General features: G+C 48.4%; 1 protein-coding gene across 1 annotated transcript in view; it reads right to left on the bottom strand.

Annotated features, from left to right (window-relative positions):
- The window catches only part of LOC307237438 (voltage-dependent T-type calcium channel subunit alpha-1I-like), a gene marked incomplete at both ends in the record, with an annotated part of 155785 nt that overhangs the window by 34936 nt on the left and 99638 nt on the right, over positions 1-21211 (bottom strand). Inside the window, 12 exons of the mRNA XM_080010150.1 lie at positions 1051-1202; positions 2057-2249; positions 3249-3338; positions 3761-3886; positions 6153-6279; positions 6545-6723; positions 11277-11345; positions 12138-12261; positions 16181-16281; positions 16929-17696; positions 18287-18441; positions 20253-20343. Of these exons, the coding sequence (XP_079866276.1) occupies positions 1051-1202; positions 2057-2249; positions 3249-3338; positions 3761-3886; positions 6153-6279; positions 6545-6723; positions 11277-11345; positions 12138-12261; positions 16181-16281; positions 16929-17696; positions 18287-18441; positions 20253-20343 (2175 nt within the window). The remainder of the gene's footprint in view (positions 1-1050; positions 1203-2056; positions 2250-3248; positions 3339-3760; positions 3887-6152; positions 6280-6544; positions 6724-11276; positions 11346-12137; positions 12262-16180; positions 16282-16928; positions 17697-18286; positions 18442-20252; positions 20344-21211) is intronic.

The following is a 21211-nucleotide window of genomic DNA, read 5'->3' on the forward strand; positions in this document are numbered from 1 at the left end:
AGAAATATTTCTAAGATTTTTGGTTATTTTGTAAAAAAAAATTTATAAAAGAAAAAAACCCTTTTACTTGTTTTTGTGTTTGTTCACGAAAATCGACTCCCCCGGGGGTCGGGACCCACAGTTTGAGAATCCTGCTCTATAGCATCCTTGATCTTCTCAAAGTATTCTATATATTTTATGATATCCATTTTTTTAAATTAATAAATACATTTAAAAAAATTATTAAAACTCTTTATTACCATTTAGTATTTAGTATTATTATTTTTGATAACATTCTATAACTATGCATAGTTTTTTATGCATCTTTTTGGTCTTCATTCACCTTTTCCAACTGTATATTTTCTTCAGCAACTGTTAACACTGTTGCCTTTACTTTGAGATGAATATAGTTTTTAGCTTATGTTGTATTTATTATATTATATTATATTATATTGTATTGTATTGTATTGTATTGTATTGTATTGTATTGTATTGTATTGTATTATATTATATTATATTACATTATATTATATTATATTATATTATGTTGTATTATATTATATTATACTATATTATATTAAATTATGTTGTATTATATTATATTATATTATATTATATTATATTATATTATATTATGTTACTATAGCTCCCAGAACCTTACCTGTCACGTGCTAACCATTCCTTTTGAAGCACTTGACATTATTATGGCCAATATTCTTTGTAATTATGCGTAACTACAAACCTTTATGGCTTCTCTTGGATTTTGTAGAATATATTTTTATTGTAAAAAATGTAATATATATTATTATTTCAAACACATTGCAAAGATAAGTCACAATATTTAGTTGTTGACCTATAGAGACACAAATTCACATGAACCTATAAACCACACACACACACACACATACACACACACTGACAAAAACACACTCCTCTACATGTTTTCTTCTTAACATTTATAACACACACACACACACACACACACACACACACACACACACACACACACACACACACACACACACACACACACACACACACACACACACACACACACGCACGCAGCCTCACGTGGGGCTGGTTGTAGTGCTCCAGGGACATGGTGATGACGTTGATGCAGATGATGAAGGTGATGATGAGGTCCAGGTAGTGGTTGGTGCAGAGGGTGTGGATCATCAGCCGCACGCTGCCATAGCTGGAGTAGTACGGCAGCTTCTGGGCCTCTGGACGGAAGGAAAGATGGTGTTAAAAAAACAGCAGTCAAAAGAACAACGTATTATGTTTTACAACTGACTTGCTCCGTTGATGAGGTTTGTTTTTTCACTTTTGCATATTTCAGGTTTAAGATACGTGGCCATACATACAGAATACTATGTATTATCTTTCTGGAACAGAGTATGAAGGTTGAAGTACTATGGTTTTGTGCATGTTAGCCGAACCTTTGAGTGACATTCTAAAGGACAGAAAAAAACCATCAATACTTCCATCAAATTTTCTTAAGTGCACTGAGTCGTCTTGGGAGCACTGCGTACTGCATTCCTTGACTCACTTTGATTCTGATGAAGTGAACAGGAATGAAACACAACAACAACATCATATGATCAATGTTGATGGAGACTTCTCCACAGAACGAAACCAGGATTTAACCGGCACTTCGGCCGCCTTCGCACCCCTGACGTAGGACTCCAGCCTGTGTTGGAGGCCCCTCCTCCGCGTCTCAGAAGGTCGCTCTTTAAACGTCCTAGAGGTTCCACTGAAATACTGACTTCAAATGAAAGAGCCTGTTGTTCTCCTTGACACTGGCCATCGTCAGTTGCAAGAAGCTCCTTCAAGGGCTTCGCTTTGTCCCGAATGGCATCCCAACGGGGACTGGCAGGCGGAGCTAAAGGGCGGGGCTAATGGGCGGAGCTAAAGCCTGAGGAACATCGCCGTCCTGTAGCGGACACGTCTTAGAAACAACGGCCGCACCGTCTCCACGGCCCCGGTCTTTCCAAAACTCTGGCTACGCTCTGGGTGAGTCTCGCCTGAACTGCTCCGCCTCCACCCCCCCCCCCCCCCCACCCCTCCCGCATCTTACTCCTCCTCTTCTTCTCCATGCGGCGCTGGCGTTTCTCCTCACGCCGCTTGGCCTCCTCCACCTCCTGGTGCTGCCGGCACTTGTGGAAGTTCTCCACCACCACACCCACGAACATGTTGAGCACGAAGAAGCTGACGATGAGGAGGAAGGAGATGAAGTAGAGCAGCATCCAGGGGTTGTTGTTGGTCAGCGGCTGTGGAAGAGGAGGACAAGAAGAGCAGTTCAATGTCAAAAACATGAGGAGCTTCTCCACCGTCAGGCCCCACCCGTCCAGCCGCTCACACCGCTCCGTGCACTCTGCCCGGTGCGACCGGGTTGAATGACGTGTTCAGTGTTCCTCACGTGCAGTGATGTCACATCCGGTTCCTGTTTTGGGTTCACATCCGACAGTGTCATTGTCGAACGACTCGTTCACCTGAGACGACCTTAAATGACTGAATGGACACCCCGATACAGTGTCTACGGAATGGACGTCAACCGTCGCATACGCATCACTAGGACAAACGCCGCGGGCCGTCGAATCGCGTCGTTTGTTGTCGTCGCTGTCGTTATTCTCCGGGACCTCCTGCCGCCGCCTCCCGTTCCACCCCTCGTGGAAACGGAAGCCGTGAGCGGTGCCCTTGCGGGGGCGGGGGGCTCGGCCCGGCAGCACCTCGCCCCTCGCTGGGATTGAGGCTACGGTGAAATGTGACACCTCAGAATCCATCAATCAACCTGATCTTTACAGAGTTCAATGACGTCAGTCCTTGTCAGGTCCACGCAATAAACTAGGAGGAAAGCATCAGTTAGCATTGAACCTTGGATCCTAAAAGGGTGCAATGTGTGCATAGATGGTGTAAAGATGGTGTACAGACGGTGTATAGATGAGTAAAGATGATGTGTAGATGGTGTAAAGATGGTGTATAGATGAGTAAAGATGGTGTATAGATGGTGTATAGATGGTGTATAGATGAGTAAAGATGGTGTATAGATGGGTAAAGATGGTGTATGGATGGTGTATAGATGGTGTATAGATGGTGTATAGATGAGTGACGATGGTGTATAGATGGTGTATGGATGGATGTGTAAAGATGGTGTACAGATGGTGTATAGATGGTGCAGCGGTGGTTGGAGGAGATGATTCCTTCATCAGCTCATGTATTGTCCATGGTGCTGGACGTATTGGAAGGGTTCCGGTTGGAAGGCGTGGTACCTGCTGGTCCACGCCGACCGCATCCAGTCCGTGGTACATGATGTTGACCCAGCCGTCCTTGGAGGCGAGGACGAACAGGGACATCAGAGCCTGGAAGTCAGAGCAGAGCAGCAGGAAGCAGCTCATCCACAGCTCAGAGAGGAAAACCATGTAACATTAAAGACGTCGCTTTGACGCATACATCTGGTTTTTAAAACAACTTTTTGTAATTGCTGCAGTACAGTAGCGTGGCTGCAGCTAAAAGAGGTAATGCATGTGACCATAGATCTTCAGTCCAAGTTTCCCAACTAATTCCAAAAAACACTTTCAATCTTTCTTTTGGCCCATTGGATGCATTGAAGCAGAGTGGTAAGTTTCTCAGCAGGACAGCGTTCAGCAGCTTGTGCTGTGACCAGCTGTAAATGATGGACCCAACATTTTCAGGCATTGGATGAAAGAATAGACAGAATATGCAGTAATTTGTTGTTTTGTTGGAGAAATAAACACTTCCGCCGGACACAGAGTGCACTGACCTGTCCCAGGTTGTCGAAGTTGTACTTGTGGTGGACCCACTTGTACTTGGCCTGCATGCAGTCCGACTTGTTGGTGATGTTCTTGACGTCCGGCCCGAAGCAGTAGAAGAACTTCCCTTTGAACAACTGTCAGCAGGAAAACAACAACAGCGACAACAACCGTCGGACAACGTTAGTGACGGCGCACGCCCACTCAAATCAGCGAGCGCACAGTGGAATGGCCCTTTATCCGCCGCGCTGACGAGATGAAAGGACGCTCTGCGCTGAAATAATGAGCCGCTGGAGCCCGACGCTCGGTAGGACGCCAAGTGTTGTGTCGCAGGATGATGAAAGAGGCAGAAAGGAGACTAAGTGCACGTGTGGAGATTTATGTTGCTGATAAAACACGTCTGGCATGAGCCAACAGCAGGGACACACACAACCACACCCACAGGTGGAGGCTGCTTCCACCGCTCTGTGCAGCCTGGGATCCAGGCTTCACTCTGTAGCAGCCCTGACACCTCCATAGGTCCAGACCAGAGTCTCAGAGAACTGAGGTGACAGGAGCGAGCTCCAGGACCTGGATGTCCATGATGGACACCTGCATACCTGCATACCTATATACCTACATACCTACATACCTATATACCTACATACCTACATACCTATATACCTACATACCTACATACCTACATACCTATATACCTACATACCTACATACCTACATACCTGCATACCTACATACCTACATACCTACATACCTATATACCTACATACCTATATACCTACATACCTACATACCTACATACCTACATACCTACATACCTACATACCTACATACCTACATACCTACATACCTACATACCTACATACCTGCATACCTATATACCTACATACCTACATACCTGCATACCTACATACCTACATACCTACATACCTACATACCTACATACCTATATACCTACATACCTACATACCTACATACCTATATACCTACATACCTATATACCTACATACCTACATACCTACATACCTACATACCTACATACCTACATACCTATATACCTACATACCTACATACCTACATACCTACATACCTATATACCTACATACCTACATACCTATATACCTACATACCTACATACCTGCATACCTACATACCTACATACCTACATACCTACATACCCACATACCTATATACCTACATACCTACATACCTGCATACCTACATACCTACATACCTACATACCTACATACCTACATACCTACATACCTACATACCTACATACCTACATACCTGCATACCTACATACCTACATACCTACATACCTACATACCTACATACCTACATACCTGCATACCTACATACCTACATACCTACATACCTATATACCTACATACCTACATACCTACATACCTACATACCTGCATACCTACATACCTACATACCTATATACCTACATACCTACATACCTGCATACCTATATACCTACATACCTATATACCTACATACCTACATACCTATATACCTACATACCTACATACCTATATACCTACATACCTGCATACCTATATACCTACATACCTATATACCTACATACCTACATACCTGCATACCTACATACCTACATACCTACATACCTACATACCTGCATACCTACATACCTGCATACCTACATACCTACATACCTACATACCTATATACCTACATACCTTATGGGGGTGGTAGCTCAGGAGGTAGAGCTGGTGGTCTTGTAATCTAAAGGTTGCTGGTTGGATCCCAGGCTCCTCCTGCTAGCATGCTGTAGTGTCCTTGAGCAAGACACTTAACCCCTAATTGCTCCTGATGGCTGCGTCCGTCGGTGTTTGAACAATTGTAAGTCGCTTTGGATAAAAGCGTCTGATCAATGACTAAATGTAAATGTAATACCTACATACCTATATACCTACATACCTACATACCTACACACCTACATACCTGAAGACCTGAACACCTCCTGTCCCAAGGGTCACTAAAGACAGTGATGCACCAAAAGACTTTAAAACCACAGCACATGAACACATGAACGCATGAATATATGGACGCATGAACACATGAACAGTCCATTTTACCTTTGGAGATGAAGATGCGATGCTGTTTAAACGTGCGTCCTGGTGGCACTGACCAGGAGGCACGTTGACAACACGTCTTCCTGCTGAAGCTGATCATATTTACTTTTTGTCAAGTTGGAGGCGGAAGCTCCATTATTTTACCACTGATTTTGACAGAGCCGTGGCCATTGAGGAGTCATCTCAGAAAAGATGAGTGAAACAGCCCTCGTGGCAGAGCGGCTCCAGGCTGCTCCAGCGCCGACACAATCACAGATGAAGAAACAGAGATAAACAGAGAGAGCCAGACACGCCACGGTCCCACCTGCACGCCCAGGATGCCGAAGATGATGAAGAAGGCGCAGCAGATGAGGACGATGTTTCCGATGGGTTTGAGGGACGTGATGAGGGTCTCCACCACCAGCTTCAGACCCGGAGCCCGGCTGATCACCCTGCAGGGGGCGGGGCGGGGCACACGTTGCAGGATAGAAATGGGAGACTACTGTAAAATCTATCCCCTCGGCATGAATAATAAAAAAATGAATGAATGAATAAATAAAAACTAAATAATGAACAGCTAAATAACTCTCTAAATCTTCCACTTAAAATGAGTTGTTTTGGTCGTCGCTTTAACATTCGTTTCAAGATGAAACAAACTAAAATACAGGACAAAAGAAAATAAAAAAGGTGTCTCTGCCGTGCAGTTCCCCGCTCCACCTGAGGGGGCGCAGCGTCCTGAGCAGCCGCAGCACTCTGAGCACGCCCAGGATCTTGGCTCCGCCCGCCATGGAAACCACAATGTCGATCAGGGAGACGAAGACCAGGAAGCCGTCCAGGATGTTCCAGCTGCTGCGCAGGTAGGTCTGCTCGCCCAGGTACAGCCCCATGGACACCACCTGCGGAGGAGGGCGGAGCACTGAAGAACAGCAGGGGAAGAAAGAGACCCCCCCCACAGAGCGAGAACAGCTCCGTTTCAATGTAGAGACGGCGGTAAAGCTGTTCCGCCTGGAGAAAGGAAACAGAATAACGGACCGAGTAGAATAAAGAGGAGACCATATTTAGCGTAAAAAATAAAAAATAAATAATAATAATAGTTAATAATCTTTGTATTTTTGGCTTTTTTTCAGACTGTTGAGGTCATTTTTATACTGATTGTCTACTCAGCATCAATCCACACCAGGTCAAATTCCCCGTATATTAAAATGTACTTAATTCAATTGAATTCAAACAGAACTTTACAACTTACATTTACATAAAATCCCCACCGTGACCTGGCTGTGTTAAAAAAACACACATTTAAAGAATTAAACCTTAATTTATGTGCGGTATAGAGCCATCAACCTTATAAAGTAATTGTCAAGGTCACAGGGCAACGCAGGGCAGCTCATACAACCTCTTCATCATCGTCTTTCTATTAAGAGCCTCAGGAGACGGCGGCTGGACGAGGCGCAGGAGGTGCACCTGGTGCCAAGGTCACACTGAAACGTACATGTTTTGGTCTGGAATTGACATCGATAAGCCACCGGGACGCTGTGATCTGAATCATGATCTGATCTGCAGGAACCAGACCACGTCCCAACAGAAAGTAACAGAGTACTTTAACCCAAGCCGTGTGTCCTTCAAGATATTTCGACATTATTTGACCTTCAGCCGACGGCCACACAACCGGGCGGTCATGACTACATTCGTCGGCAACTACGATTGCACGCTGAACATCCTGAAGGACCCTGAGAGGGCGTGGCCTCGCCCTCATTCATATCATGAGCTCAGCGTGTGGTGACAGGTGCAAAGCTGCTGAGCAGGTGAAATGTTCTTGTAAAGGAAATCGCTTTTACAACTTCACCTCCAACGTCCATTTCCTTCCTTTGGATTCTTACTTCAACTAAATGTTATGGAATAAGATTTGGTGACGTCCCTGAGCGAGGAAACAGAATAGAATATAACAGAATATAAAAAATAGAATATAACAGAATATAAACAATAGAATATAAGCAATAAAATATGTTCCACGTCTGCGAAATGAGAGAGAATCAAAGTGGAGGAAGAGAGTCGTCCCCAGATGGAGGTCACAAGAAACTATTGACCCTGACATGCAACACACACACACACACACACACACACAGACACACACACACATACACGCAGACACACACATGCAAACACACACACACACACACAAACACACACACAAACACACACACACACACACACAAACACACACACAAACACACACACACACACACACACAAACAAACACACACACACACACATACACGCAAACACAAACACACACACACACACAAACACACACACAAACACACACACACACACAAACACACACACAAACACACACACAAACACACACACAAACACACACACACACACACACACAAACAAACACACACACACACACATACACGCAAACACACACACACACAAACACACACACACACACACACAGACACACAAACACGCGCAGGTGAGGCACCCACCAGCCTGCAAACCAAATACCCACTGGGTGGCCAAATTGTGCTATAATGCGTGTGACACATATACTTGCATGCACACACACACACACACACACACACACACTCACACACACACACACACTCACACACACACACACACACACACACACACACACACACACACACACACACACTCACACACACACACACTCACACACACACACACGGTATAGAAGCAGCACCTGCAGTGACAAAGCAGTGACACTGATTCTATCCGTCACAATCACACCACAGCTGCTGTTGGTGCTGGGAGCTATCTGTCTGTCTCCCCCCCCCCACACACACACACACACAAAACAAAAAGACAAGGTGACAGACACAACATACACAAAAACAGTCAGGCGTGACGGCGTGCAGCACCACGCAGCACGGAGGGCGGTGCTGCTACGTCCTGATGCACGGCAGCTCAGCGGGGAGGGCTCAGTGCTCCATCCTTGGCACGGGGGAGAGGTGGCCCCCCCCAAAAAAAACACCACCACAACAACTGGGACTTACCAGCTTTAATTTCTGCGTTTCTCTCCGGGGATTAATAAAGGTTTGTCGTAGATATATACATGAATATATTTTATAAATAAACACACGTTATACAATGAATCCCTGTATCCACAAGTCCCCCCTGCGTCCTGTTCAGCTCTACTCCACCTGCTTCATTCACATCTGCAAACAAAAACTGCAAAGATCAAGAGCTCACGACTGCTTTGTTTAGTCCCAACTTCCCACCAGAGACGTCGCACACGTTGGCCCTTGAAACGCCAGCGTGATGCAGGACACCGTGTAGCTCCGCCCACCCAGCGCCGCTGTATCTCCGCGCGTGCGTCTCCCTCTGGGACGACGTGTTTGGCTCGGTGACGCAGCCTCCCGACGTCGCCGGAGGAGCGCCGCTCACCTCGAAACCCTCCGTCGGCTCCGCTCCGCCTCCGACTCCTCGGCCTGCGGGTTGCAGGGCCCGCTAATGGCTGCCGGGGCCGGATATTTTATTCAACTGTGAGAGCCGTTGAACCGCAGCGACTCTCAGCCACGTCGCCACATTATCTAAGCTGACCTCCCCCCGCTGCGCCGCGCAATTTGGTCCCTACTGCATCAAATCCACTCTCCTGCAAGTCCCAGGGAGAGATTAATAGTACACACACACACACACACACACACACACACACACAATGTAAAAAGCAAACAGGAGGCCCAGACAGCGGCGCGGGGGGAGGCGTGTTGCGCTCGGCCGGGGGGCTGACAAGTCTGGGGCTTCTTGGCTCCCTGCGATTGGTTAATAATTGATTGCGGGAGTGCATAATTGATGGGCCGCTTGTGCCAAAGCCTTCCACAGAGAATACACAGACAACGACGGAAAGATGGATGGAGGGAGGGAGGGAGGGAGAGGGATGGAATGAGAGAACAAGAATGAAGGGTCGCATGAAAAACGACGTGCGGCGTCTGGGAGAGGGAGCGATGAAGGGTCAACACGGAGAGAAAGGAGGGAGGGGGAGACGGAAAGAAAGATAAAGAGGGAGAGGAAGAGGGAGGAAATGAGAGAGAGAGAGAGAGAGCAGTGGGGGATGGCCGAGCTGCAGACAAAAAGGCGAGCGGCTAATTAATAACAGTGATCAGCTTAATTGATGAGCTGGGAAGGAACAGAGGACGAGGGAGGAGGAGGAGGAAGAGGAGGGAGGAGGAGGAGGAGGAGGAGGAGGAAGAGGAGGGAGGAGAAGGAGGAGTGGGGGAACAGGGGGAGGATGGAGGGCAGGAAAAGGGAAATTACAACAACCAATTCAAAGGGTTAGTGTAATAATCTAACATTATCGTTTATTGTCTTTCAGTGTTTATTGTGATGAAAAAAAGACCTTCTCATGTTGTAATGTTATGGGATGTCTGGACGAGCAGTAAAGAGCTATTTCCAAGATGAGCATCAAGCTGCTCCACACGCTCCCAGGGGAGTGCAATGCAAAAATTGTCGCATCAAAAAGAAAACCATGAAGTTTTTCCTCGTGATGAGGTGACTCCAGCTCCAACGTAACGCGGAGCTGTGATGTCACGCCTTCCGCAGAGACTTTTTCAACCCTCGAGCTTGGCCTTACGCTCGCCACCGCTGTGGCAGGAAAAGGAGACGGAACTTTCATCGATTTGGGGGCGGAGTCTTTACTCTGCTAAAAAAGTAAGAGACACGCCCACTTTGCACAAACGTGGGCGAGACACCTGTCAATCAGGGCAATTCCGCCCCCAAATGCACCGCAGCCTGAGCCTAAATATCCTGGTTATGTAATCATTTTGCAAGACACAAGCCAGTCACCCATGAGGAGAAGTCTTCTTTTTTTCTTCTTTTTCCATTCACTTCCACTTCACCATTGAGAGGCCATTGGTCAAACTGCTGTTTCAAGCACTTCCATAATGGCTCCTGATCGGCTTCAACACATTAATTCATTCAAGATACTTTCACAAGTATCATGATTGAGTTCTGAGGGGACATCGTCACCACTTGTCATGCTTGTTTTGTTTGTTGTTTTTCACTGTTAAAAATACATATTTGTCTTTTTGCTGCATCAGCAAATCTATTTTTCTAATATTTTCCTTCATAGCAGGTTCATTCTTTTGGGTTTCCTGTTATTGTTATGATTGTGTGCGCTCTGCACCGGCAGCTGACATGACGTCAACACGGCTCCTCTCTGGCTCTGGGTCCAGAGGCCGACGCCGTCAAACCTGCATCAGAACAGCATCAGCCTGGAGCCCAGACGTGTTTCAGCCGAGCCCTCATCGAGCAGATCGAGTAAACAGCTTTTTGACTCACTGTGATGTCATGCTTCATCACGAACCTGGGTTGGATTCCTAAATATGCCACAGAAATATAAAAAAAAAACCCCAAGGCAGCTCCTGCAACGCAGGGTGCCTTCATTTAGGGCTCAGACATGGGAAAAAAGGGGGTAAAAAGGTACCTTGAGTGTCATCTCCCCAACAAAGATGGCCGTGAAGATGTAGTTGGAGATGGTGAGAAACACCCGCTCCTGGAGAGAGAGAGAGAGAGAGAGAGAGAGAGAGAGAGAGAGCAAGAGAGAGGTAAAGAAAGTTAAAGGAGAGCAGCTGGGGCTCACGCCGTGGGAGGACCTGCACCACAGCCAGACGGTCCAGTCAAACGTGTGCAGGGACTTCAAGGTCCACGAGGTCACAGTAACAACGTCACAACCAATGAAAGCCTCGGACCAAGCCGTAAGAGGACGGCGTTGAGGGCCGGGCGTTGAGGGCCAGGCGTGGAGGGCCAGGCGTGGAGGGCCAGGCATGGAGGGCCAGGCATGGAGAGCCAGGCGTTGAGGGCCAGGCGTGGAGGGCCAGACGGGCTCACACCACAAGACCATGAAGCAGATTTCGGCCCCAATCCCCAAGTTGCAGACCAATCGTGAGCAAAGTCCGTTTTTTTTTTTTTAACGGTTCTAAGGGTTTTTGCACCAGATTATCCTGGGGCGTGAGGGACTTAACCAGTGCCCTCCTGCCCCCAAATGCACCTGGGATAGGGTGGGGATGATTTTGCACGGCCGCACCGTCAGGCCCCCTTGTGCTGTCACCGCCGGCGGGATGAAGATTGGAAGCGGCAGCTGAGGTGTCCCTGACGACTCAGATGTCGTCCTAAAAGCAGCAGGCGTGAGCTCCCAGGAGGAATGGGGACGAGCTGAGCGCCTGATGTTTGGAGCGATCGAGAGGCGGAGGAACTGCTGGTGGAGTGATAGGTTGTCCCGCCTGGCCGCTCTGACCCAGCCAGCCTCGCATTTTGAAAGGCTCCGTTTTGAGGCCTCCACCCTTACCAGGCTGCCTTGCATGATCTTGGGTCGCTCCAGGGCCACGGTGATGCAGTTGGAGAAGATGAAGGCCAGCACCACGTAGTCGAACAGCTTGTGGGCGATGATGGACTGACAGATCTGTCTGAACCTGGAGAGGGGAGGACGGGCGGAGGAGGAGAGGGAACTCAAATCAGGTCAAACTCCACCCAGAGAGCACACACACACCCCCCCTCCGCGGTGGGGTTTTGAGGTTACCTCGGAAAGCGCTTTGATATGATATTAGACGCCTTTGATGCGGAGGAGAGAACAAGGAGGGGGAGGGGAGGGAGGGAGAGAGGACGGGGGATGAAAGAGGACGGAGGTAAAGAATCAATACCAGAGACAAGAGGGCGGAGGAGAGGAAACGGAAAGGCCATGAAAGACAAGACGTCGAGGGGCGTGTGCAGGAAACAGTTGATTTTAATAATGTTGAGGACTGGGATGGAAGGAAGCGCTGCATCCAGCTGTGATGTGTTTGGGGCAGTGAGGTCAGTGTGGGGTGGAGGTACAGCGGCTCACAAGCTCCCTGGGACTAGTGGAGGTGAAGTTAGAGATTTGGAACAAAATAACTCCACCCAGCAGCGCTCCAGAAAGGAGGGACAGGGATTGAAGAGGGAGTGTCCCTCCACTGGTGTGAAGGAGGTGAAACACAGGCGGTTCAGCCAGAGCAGGTGAGGAGGAGGTGAGGAGGAGGAGATGAGGAGGTGAGGAGGAGGAGATGAGAAGGAGATGAGGAGGAGGTGAGGAGGAGGTGAGGAGGAGGTGAGGAGGAGATGAGGAGGAGGTGGAGAGGAGGAGATGAGGAGGAGGTGAGGAGGAGATGAGAAGGAGGTGAGGAGGAGATGAGGAGGAGGAGATGAGGAGGAGGAGGAGATGAGGAGGAGGAGGAGATGAGGAGGTGAGGAGGAGGAGATGAGAAGGAGATGAGGAGGAGGTGAGGAGGAGGTGAGGAGGAGGTGAGGAGGAGATGAGGAGGAGGTGAGGAGGAGGTGAGGAGGAGGTGGAGAGGAGGAGATGAGGAGGAGGTGAGGAGGAGATGAGAAGGAGGTGAGGAGGAGATGAGGAGGAGGAGATGAGGAGGAGGAGGAGATGAGGAGGTGAGGAGGAGGAGATGAGAAGGAGATGAGGAGGAGGTGAGGAGGAGGTGAGGAGGAGGTGAGGAGGAGATGAGGAGGAGGTGAGGAGGAGGTGAGGAGGAGGTGGAGAGGAGGAGATGAGGAGGAGGTGAGGAGGAGATGAGAAGGAGGTGAGGAGGAGATGAGGAGGAGGAGATGAGGAGGAGGAGGAGATGAGGAGGTGAGGAGGAGGAGATGAGAAGGAGATGAGGAGGAGGTGAGGAGGAGGTGAGGAGGAGGTGAGGAGGAGATGAGGAGGAGGTGAGGAGGAGGTGGAGAGGAGGAGATGAGGAGGAGGTGAGGAGGAGATGAGAAGGAGGTGAGGAGGAGATGAGGAGGAGGAGATGAGGAGGAGGAGGAGATGAGGAGGAGATGAGGAGGAGGAGATGAGGAGGAGATGAGGAGGAGATGAGGAGGAGGTGAGGAGGAGGAGATGAGGAGGAGGTAAGGAGGAGGTGGAGAGGTTTAGGCTAAAACATCAGAAATGTGGATTCTGATGGAGAAGAACTTTATTCATTTTGACAAAAAGGTGTTGAGGGATAAATGAAATCAGACGATCAGACGTTTATGTGGCATTGAAGGTTTGAGAGGATTTAAGGAGCTTAAGACGCTTGGACGAGGATTTAATAATGTGTCCAGAACGACCCGACACCACCACAACCCATGTACCTGACGGAGCAGGAGAGCTGGCAGCTCCATCAGCTGTAAACAGCCTCATTACGTCATGAAACCCAGCAAAACAGGAGCAGCTCAGAGTACAAGAGGCTCTTTGTTGGGTGAGCAAATGAAAAGGGAGGAGGAGGTGGAGGAGGAGGAGGAGGAGGAGGAGGAAGAGGAGGAGGTGGAGGCGAAGGAGGAGGAGGAGGGGGAAGAAGAGGAGGAGGTGGAGGGAAAGAGAGCAGAGAGGAAGAGAAATGAAGGTGGTGAATCAGTGCAAAACGCTGTGTGTGATCCAGCGCCGCCAAAAGAAATGAAAGACTTTTAGTGTCGTGTGAGAAGGAAAAGCTGAAAAGAGCCTCCGTGCAAAACAACATGAAATAAACAGTGAAACCAAGACCCAGGACACTCAGCGTGAGCTGACCACATGTGGACCTACAAGTGAGGCAATATTCTACATAGACTGTATATATATATATATATATATATATATATATATATATATATACAGATATATATATATATATATATATATATATATATATATATATATATAGCATATATATATCTGTATATATATATATAGCATATATATATACTGTATTTATTTATATATATATATAAATATATATACATATATATATATATCTGTATATATATATATAGCATATATATACTGTATTTATTTATATATATATATATATATATATATATATAGTTATACTCAACATTCGGGGAGAGAGTAGAAAACACCCTTTGTTATCAGAGAGCTGGCGATCGATGCTCTGATCTACCCCGTCTCCCCGTGCAAAGCCGCCGCTGCCCCGCCCTCATCGGCGAGGTGGGGAGTCGCATCTGGCCACCCCTTGCGGGTATTGATTTGGCCGGCGGCCAAGGATGCGCGCGCGCCCTGTGGACGGCCCATAAACAGAGCGGTGGATAAGGCTCCGACCGAGTGTGGAGGAAAGGAGGAGGTGCAGGCGGTCCCACGAGTGGTGCCAGCGTCTTTCTGTGCAATATACAATATAACACATCACTTACAGTATGCCTGGTTTATACGTACTGTATGTGTATAATCGCCACTGAGCCGAGAGAGAATATTGTGTTAACAATCGACTGCCCTTATAATTGATGTATTCACTTGTGTTATTTTCACACCACAACACATGCGCCATGTGGTGACACTACAAATGGCGGCACGTTGTGACCCATCCCGGCTTGTCTTTCCTCCGGGGAGCAGCTGGGGGCAGCTCACAGCCACGCCCGGGGGACCAATTCCAAACGTCCATCACTGGTCAGACGGCCATCTTGTGCACGTTTTTTGGAGGTCTTTGCTGATGTTACATGGAGGAAACCCCATGTGGCTCCACCCGGAAAGGCCCCTGATTGGGAGATAAGCCACCGGAGCAGAGTGCCAACAGCGCCCCAGGCGGGAATTAAAGCCAGGACCCTCTGGCTGTGAGGCAGCAGTGTCATGCACCGTGGCGCCACGCCCTCTTTTCGTCTTTACTTTTCCTGGTGATATTATTATTATTCCTTTTCTCACTGTTGAATTCATTTTTTTTCTGATTTTATTTTATTTTTTTCTCTGGGGAAAAAGCTCTTTGAGAATCTTCCCCACGCATGTCTTCTTAATTAATGATGTCATTGTTTTTGTTTAAAATATGGGATGTTTTGACTAAATAAGCTTAGGGAGTAGGACCTTCATGATGAACAGAAAATGATACTTCATTAGAACTCTTATCATATATACTTTTTGTTTATTTGTATTATAAATAATCGTGCATCTTTGGGGCTCGCACTACTGATGGAGGCAGGCAGTCTGACATGAACAAGGGGCATTCAACTGAGAAACATGGATGAAATGAATGTGAAGAATGTAAAGAATGTAAAAAGAATGTAAAGAATGTAAATAATGTAAAGAATGTGGTGTTTTATGTTCTGGATCAATGCCGTTGCTGACGTAGAAATCAGTGACCTGTTCTGTATTGATCACACGACAACTGATGGCACAAAAACTCCTCATGCTCTTCTCATTAATCACTGATTCACTGAGAGTAGGGAGGGATGGAGGGATGGAGGGGTGGAGGGGTGGAGGGATGGAGGGATGGAGGCATGGAGGGATGGAGGGATGGAGGGGTGGAGGGATGGAGGGATGGAAGGATGGAAAGATGGAGGGGTGGAGGGGTGGAGGGATGGAGGGGTGGAGGGATGGAGGGATGGATGGATAGAGGGGTGGAGGGAGGGGCAGCTCACCTGTTTTGGGGGGAGAAGAGGAAGATTGACCAGTCGTCTCTGGTTTCACACCAGTCTGGTCTGTAGACCTCCAGCATCTTCTGGATGCGGAAACACAGGCTCTGGAACACACACACACACACACACACACACACACACACACACACACACACACACACACACACAATAAGCCTCATTTCAATGATTTCCTGACGTGGAGTTGCTTCCTGCTGCCACCTGAGCATCATCTGTAATTAACCTTGTTTCCTTCCTACAGGCGCTTGTTTACATGGCAACCATGACTTCCTGTGCGGTTTGGACAGCGGAGTTTCTACACAACACTACACAACACAACACAACACAACACTACACTACACTACACTACACAACACAACACTACACAACACAACACTACACTACACTACACAACACAACACAACACTACACAACACTACACAACACAACACAACACAACACAACACACCACAACACAACACAACACAACACAACCCTACACTACAGTGTGTGTGGAGGTGAGGGCCTTGTTACTGAGGCTTCATAGTTTTTCTGAACTGATGGATATTGGAGGCTGAATGCGTTGCCTTGGTTACTCCCTTCCTACATCTTTTCCCCGGTTCCGGTGGGATCCGGGGTGAACCTCTGGGCTCCGGTCCCATTCATGTTTTCCGGGTTTTGCCGCGAGGAGCTCGACCTTCATTTCACACCAAACCCTCTCCCCCCGGAACGACACGGCACATCCCGCTCTTACGTAGTCAATTTCGTCGTCCGGGTCCTCGTGGTCTTTGCTGCGGGGGTTGACCTGGGGGAAGACCTCCGTCAGCAGCTGGCGGCGCCGGCCGCCCCCGTCGGTCTGCCCCGCCTGCTGGGGGTGCCTGGGCGGAGGCTGCAGGAGCTGGAGCGCCAGGGGGGTCTTCCCGTTACAGTCCTGGTACTCCCCGCCGAGCAGCAGCCCTCCGGAGAAGCTCTTCTTCCTGGGATGGGCGTGGAGCATGGTGGAGTGTGGCGGTGGTGTGTGGGGGTGGTAGGGGTTCGGGCGGAGGTGGTGGTGGTGCGGGGGTCCGGGGATCTGCAGCAGGTGGGGCAGCTCCAGCGAGAGGGCCCTGCGGTCCCTCCGTGGGGCCAAGGGCCCCGGCGGCAGGTAGGACAGGCGACCGGGGGACGAGTCGGGCGGAGGAGAGAGGAGGAGCGACTCCGCCTTGCCATCCCCGTCGTCCGGGCGCAGGTGGCAACGGCGAGGGGAGGAGGGGGAGGACGAGAGCGAGGCGCGGGGCCCGCGGACCCGCAGGCTGCCACCGCCGATGAAAACGCCGGCCGCGCAGCCCCCCGGGCCGTGGCGGTACAGCGGCCGGGAGGTGGTGGGGGTGGGGGCCGGGGTGGAGGCGCAGGTGGAGGCGGGGGAGGATGAGGAGTAGGGACACACCCTGCCCAGACTGTTGCAGCTGTAGCGACGAGCCCACAACGCCTGAGGCTGCGGAGGCGGGTGACGGCCCCAGTTATGGTAACCACGACCCGGATACTGAGAGAGAGAGAGAGAGAGAGAGAGGGAGGGAGATGGTGGGTTGTTGTGAACAAGCAGTTTATCGTCTGGATGTTTCCAGGTAACTGAGGGAGTGAACGGTGAGGGCCCCTCTGATCATTGACATGTGATCCGGAACGACAGCAGCCGTGTTTCGGGGAATTCGGCACCAGATGTTGCACCGTGGTGAACCATTAAACGTGCATAGTGACTGGAGGCAGAGCGCCTGTGGAACCTGGAAAACCCTGGAAGGAGGTTTGGGAGCCTCTCAACAGCAGCGGTTCCCTGGCAGCGTTGCCGGATTTCCTATGCCGTGGTTTTGGATGGAGGAGGTGACATGTATGAGGGGTCGTTGTCACGGCGACCAATACACCAGCGCTGTACGTGCCTGGGAAAAACGTAGCTACACAGTAAATCGACAAAAAGATGAACTGGGAGCCGGACATGACGGACGTAACGAGTCCAGTAATACTGACACTGACCAGAGGGGGCGGCACTTAAAAACCATCTCACTGTTTTTCTGTTGTTTATCACATTACGACCGAGGTGTATGATTGACAACACACACACACACACACACACACCCTCACCATGGCCCTGCTCTCCAGGTTGCCTCGGCCCAGGGAGATGACGCTGCTCTTCCTGGATCCCAGTGTGAACGCCAGCCGCTCTCCTGGGAAGAAGCCGGGCGGCACTGGGGGCAGGTCCAGGTGCCCGTTGGGCGTCAGCGTGCAGAGCTTGGGGTCTGGGGGGAGATGAGAGTCTCAATGAACTGAGCCCGTCCTGCAGAAGCTGAGTTCCCTCCCGTGTGGCATGAGGGTGACACCAAAAACACAGAAAAGAGACGTGCTGAACCTGGGCTGAGGGGAGTGACCCAGTTGTAAACGAGGAAGCACTGTCAGCGCTGTTAAAGAGCTGTTAAAACGCTGTTAAAACGCTGTTAAAACAATGTTAAAACGCTGTTAAAACGCTGTTAAAACGCTGTTGAAACATTGTTAAAACGCTGTTGAAACTCTGTTAAAACAATGTTAAAACGCTGTTAAAACAATGTTAAAACGCTGTTAAAACATTGTTAAAACGCTGTTGAAACTCTGTTAAAACAATGTTAAAACGCTGTTAAAACGCTGTTAAAACAATGTTAAACGCTGTTAAAACGCTTTTAAAACAATGTTAAAACGCTGTTAAAACGCTGTTAAAACGCTGTTGAAACATTGTTAAAACGCTGTTGAAACTCTGTTAAAACAATGTTAAAACGCTGTTAAAACAATGTTAAAACGCTGTTAAAACATTGTTAAAACGCTGTTGAAACTCTGTTAAAACAATGTTAAAACGCTGTTAAAACGCTGTTAAAACAATGTTAAACGCTGTTAAAACGCTGTTAAAACAATGTTAAAACGCTGTTAAAACGCTGTTAAAACGCTGTTGAAACATTGTTAAAACGCTGTTGAAACTCTGTTAAAACAATGTTAAAACGCTGTTAAAACAATGTTAAAACGCTGTTAAAACATTGTTAAAACGCTGTTGAAACTCTGTTAAAACAATGTTAAAACGCTGTTAAAACGCTGTTAAAACAATGTTAAACGCTGTTAAAACGCTGTTAAAACGCTTTTAAAACAATGTTAAAACGCTGTTAAAACGCTGTTAAAACAATGTTAAACGCTGTTCAAACGCTGTTAAAACGCTGTTAAAACAATGTTAAAACGCTGTTAAATCGCTGTTAAAACAATGTTAAAACACTGTTAAAACAATGTTAAAACAATGTTAAAACGCTGTTAAAATGCTGTTAAAACGCTGTTAAAACAATTTTAAAACGCTGTTAAAACGCTGTTAAAACTCTGTTAAAACAATGTTAAAACGCTGTTAAAACAATGTTAAAACGCTGTTAAAACGCTGTTAAAACAATGTTTAAACGCTGTTAAAACGCTGTTAAAAGGCTGTTAAAACAATATTAAAACAATGTTAAAACGCTGTTAAAACGCTGTTAAAACGCTGTTAAAACAATGTTAAAACACAGTTAGAATACTGTTAAAACATTCATTCCTCTCTTCCTTCCTTCCTTCCTTCCTTTCCTCTTTCCTTCCTTCCTTCCTTCCTTCCTTCCTTCCTTCCCTCCCTCCTTCCTTCCTTACTTCCTTCCTTCCCTCCTTCCGTCCTTCCTTCCTTCCTTCCTTCCTTCCCTCCCTACTTCCTTCCTTCCTTCCTTCCTTTCCTCCGTCCTTCCTTCCTTCCTTCCTTCCTTCCTTCCCTCCTTCCTTCCTTCCTTCCTTCTTTCCTTCCCTCCTTCCTTCCTTCCGTCCTTCCTTCCCTCCTTCCTTCCCTCCTTCCTTCCTTCCTTCCTTCCCTCCTTCCTTCCTTCCTTCCTTCCATGGGATCCCTCCTGGAAGGTCCATGTAGTAAGATGTGGGAGCGTCACTCAGGGAACACCGTCGACATCTTCCTGATTCACCGAATGAAATGCGGGTGTCCACCCCGACTCCGCCCTTGACCCCACCTTACAGCGTCAGTGTGTGAGTTTCACAGGTTTCAAAGCTGATGGAGAAAGCCAGGGTGCAGTACCTGACAGGTGCAGGGAGTCCTTCTGCTTGTCGTTCTCCTCAAAGTTACAGGAAGACCTGTCATCGTCTGAGTACGAGCGGTTGGCGTCGCCCTGAATGGAGACGGAGAGAGAGAGAGACAGGCAGAGAGAGAGAGAGAGAGACAGACAGACAGGCAGAGAGAGAGAGAGACAGGCAGAGAGAGAGAGGGAGAGACAGACAGGCAGAGAGAGAGAGGGAGAGACAGGCAGAGAGAGAGGGAGAGAGACAGACAGGCAGAGAGAGAGAGGGAGAGACAGGCAGAGAGAGAGGGAGAGACAGGCAGAGAGAGAGAGAGAGAGATGGGGGCTGTTGAATGCAGGAGGAAAAGGTGGCAAAGATGGAGCGAGGGGGCGAGACGGAGCGATAGATGGAGAGCGGGTCGGGATGTGCAGCCCCCTCGGGGGCGTGGCCTTCCTGCTGCTCTCAACTCCTCCCTGCGTCCCCTCCGGGCGGCCATCTTCCCTCCGCATTCTTTTTTCTCTTGTCCTTTTTGGCTCTTGGACAGAAGGTCTGAGGAGCAGGATTCTCTAAACGATGACTCTCGGATGAGCTGGTGCCGTCACTGAGTGTGCTGACATATTGAGATGAGAACACGTCACCAGGCGTCACCAGCGCTGGCACAATAACACCCGTTTTGTTGTTTTACGACCTTTTTACTTGTATGTCCTTCTTTACCATCTCTACCTCAACCTGTGGACCGTGGCCCCCCTGGTGGTCCACCACGCCCTCATGGTGGACGGCCCCCTAGTGGGCTGCAACGGTACAGCAAGTGGCGGCGGCCAAATCAGCACCAAAACAAACGATTTGAAATATTAATTTCGCGGTGTTTTGCAAAATGTTTAAAAACTCATTTAATTGTATTTTTATTTAAAGCTTTGACCTTAAGCTCCATCAGCCAATAGATCAGAGCTTACACCACGTTGACCCCACGGTCGGTCA

The sequence above is a fragment of the Zeus faber genome (assembly GCF_960531495.2).
Source record: "Zeus faber genome assembly, chromosome: 11".
In the NCBI taxonomy this organism is placed as follows: Eukaryota; Metazoa; Chordata; class Actinopteri; order Zeiformes; family Zeidae; genus Zeus; species Zeus faber.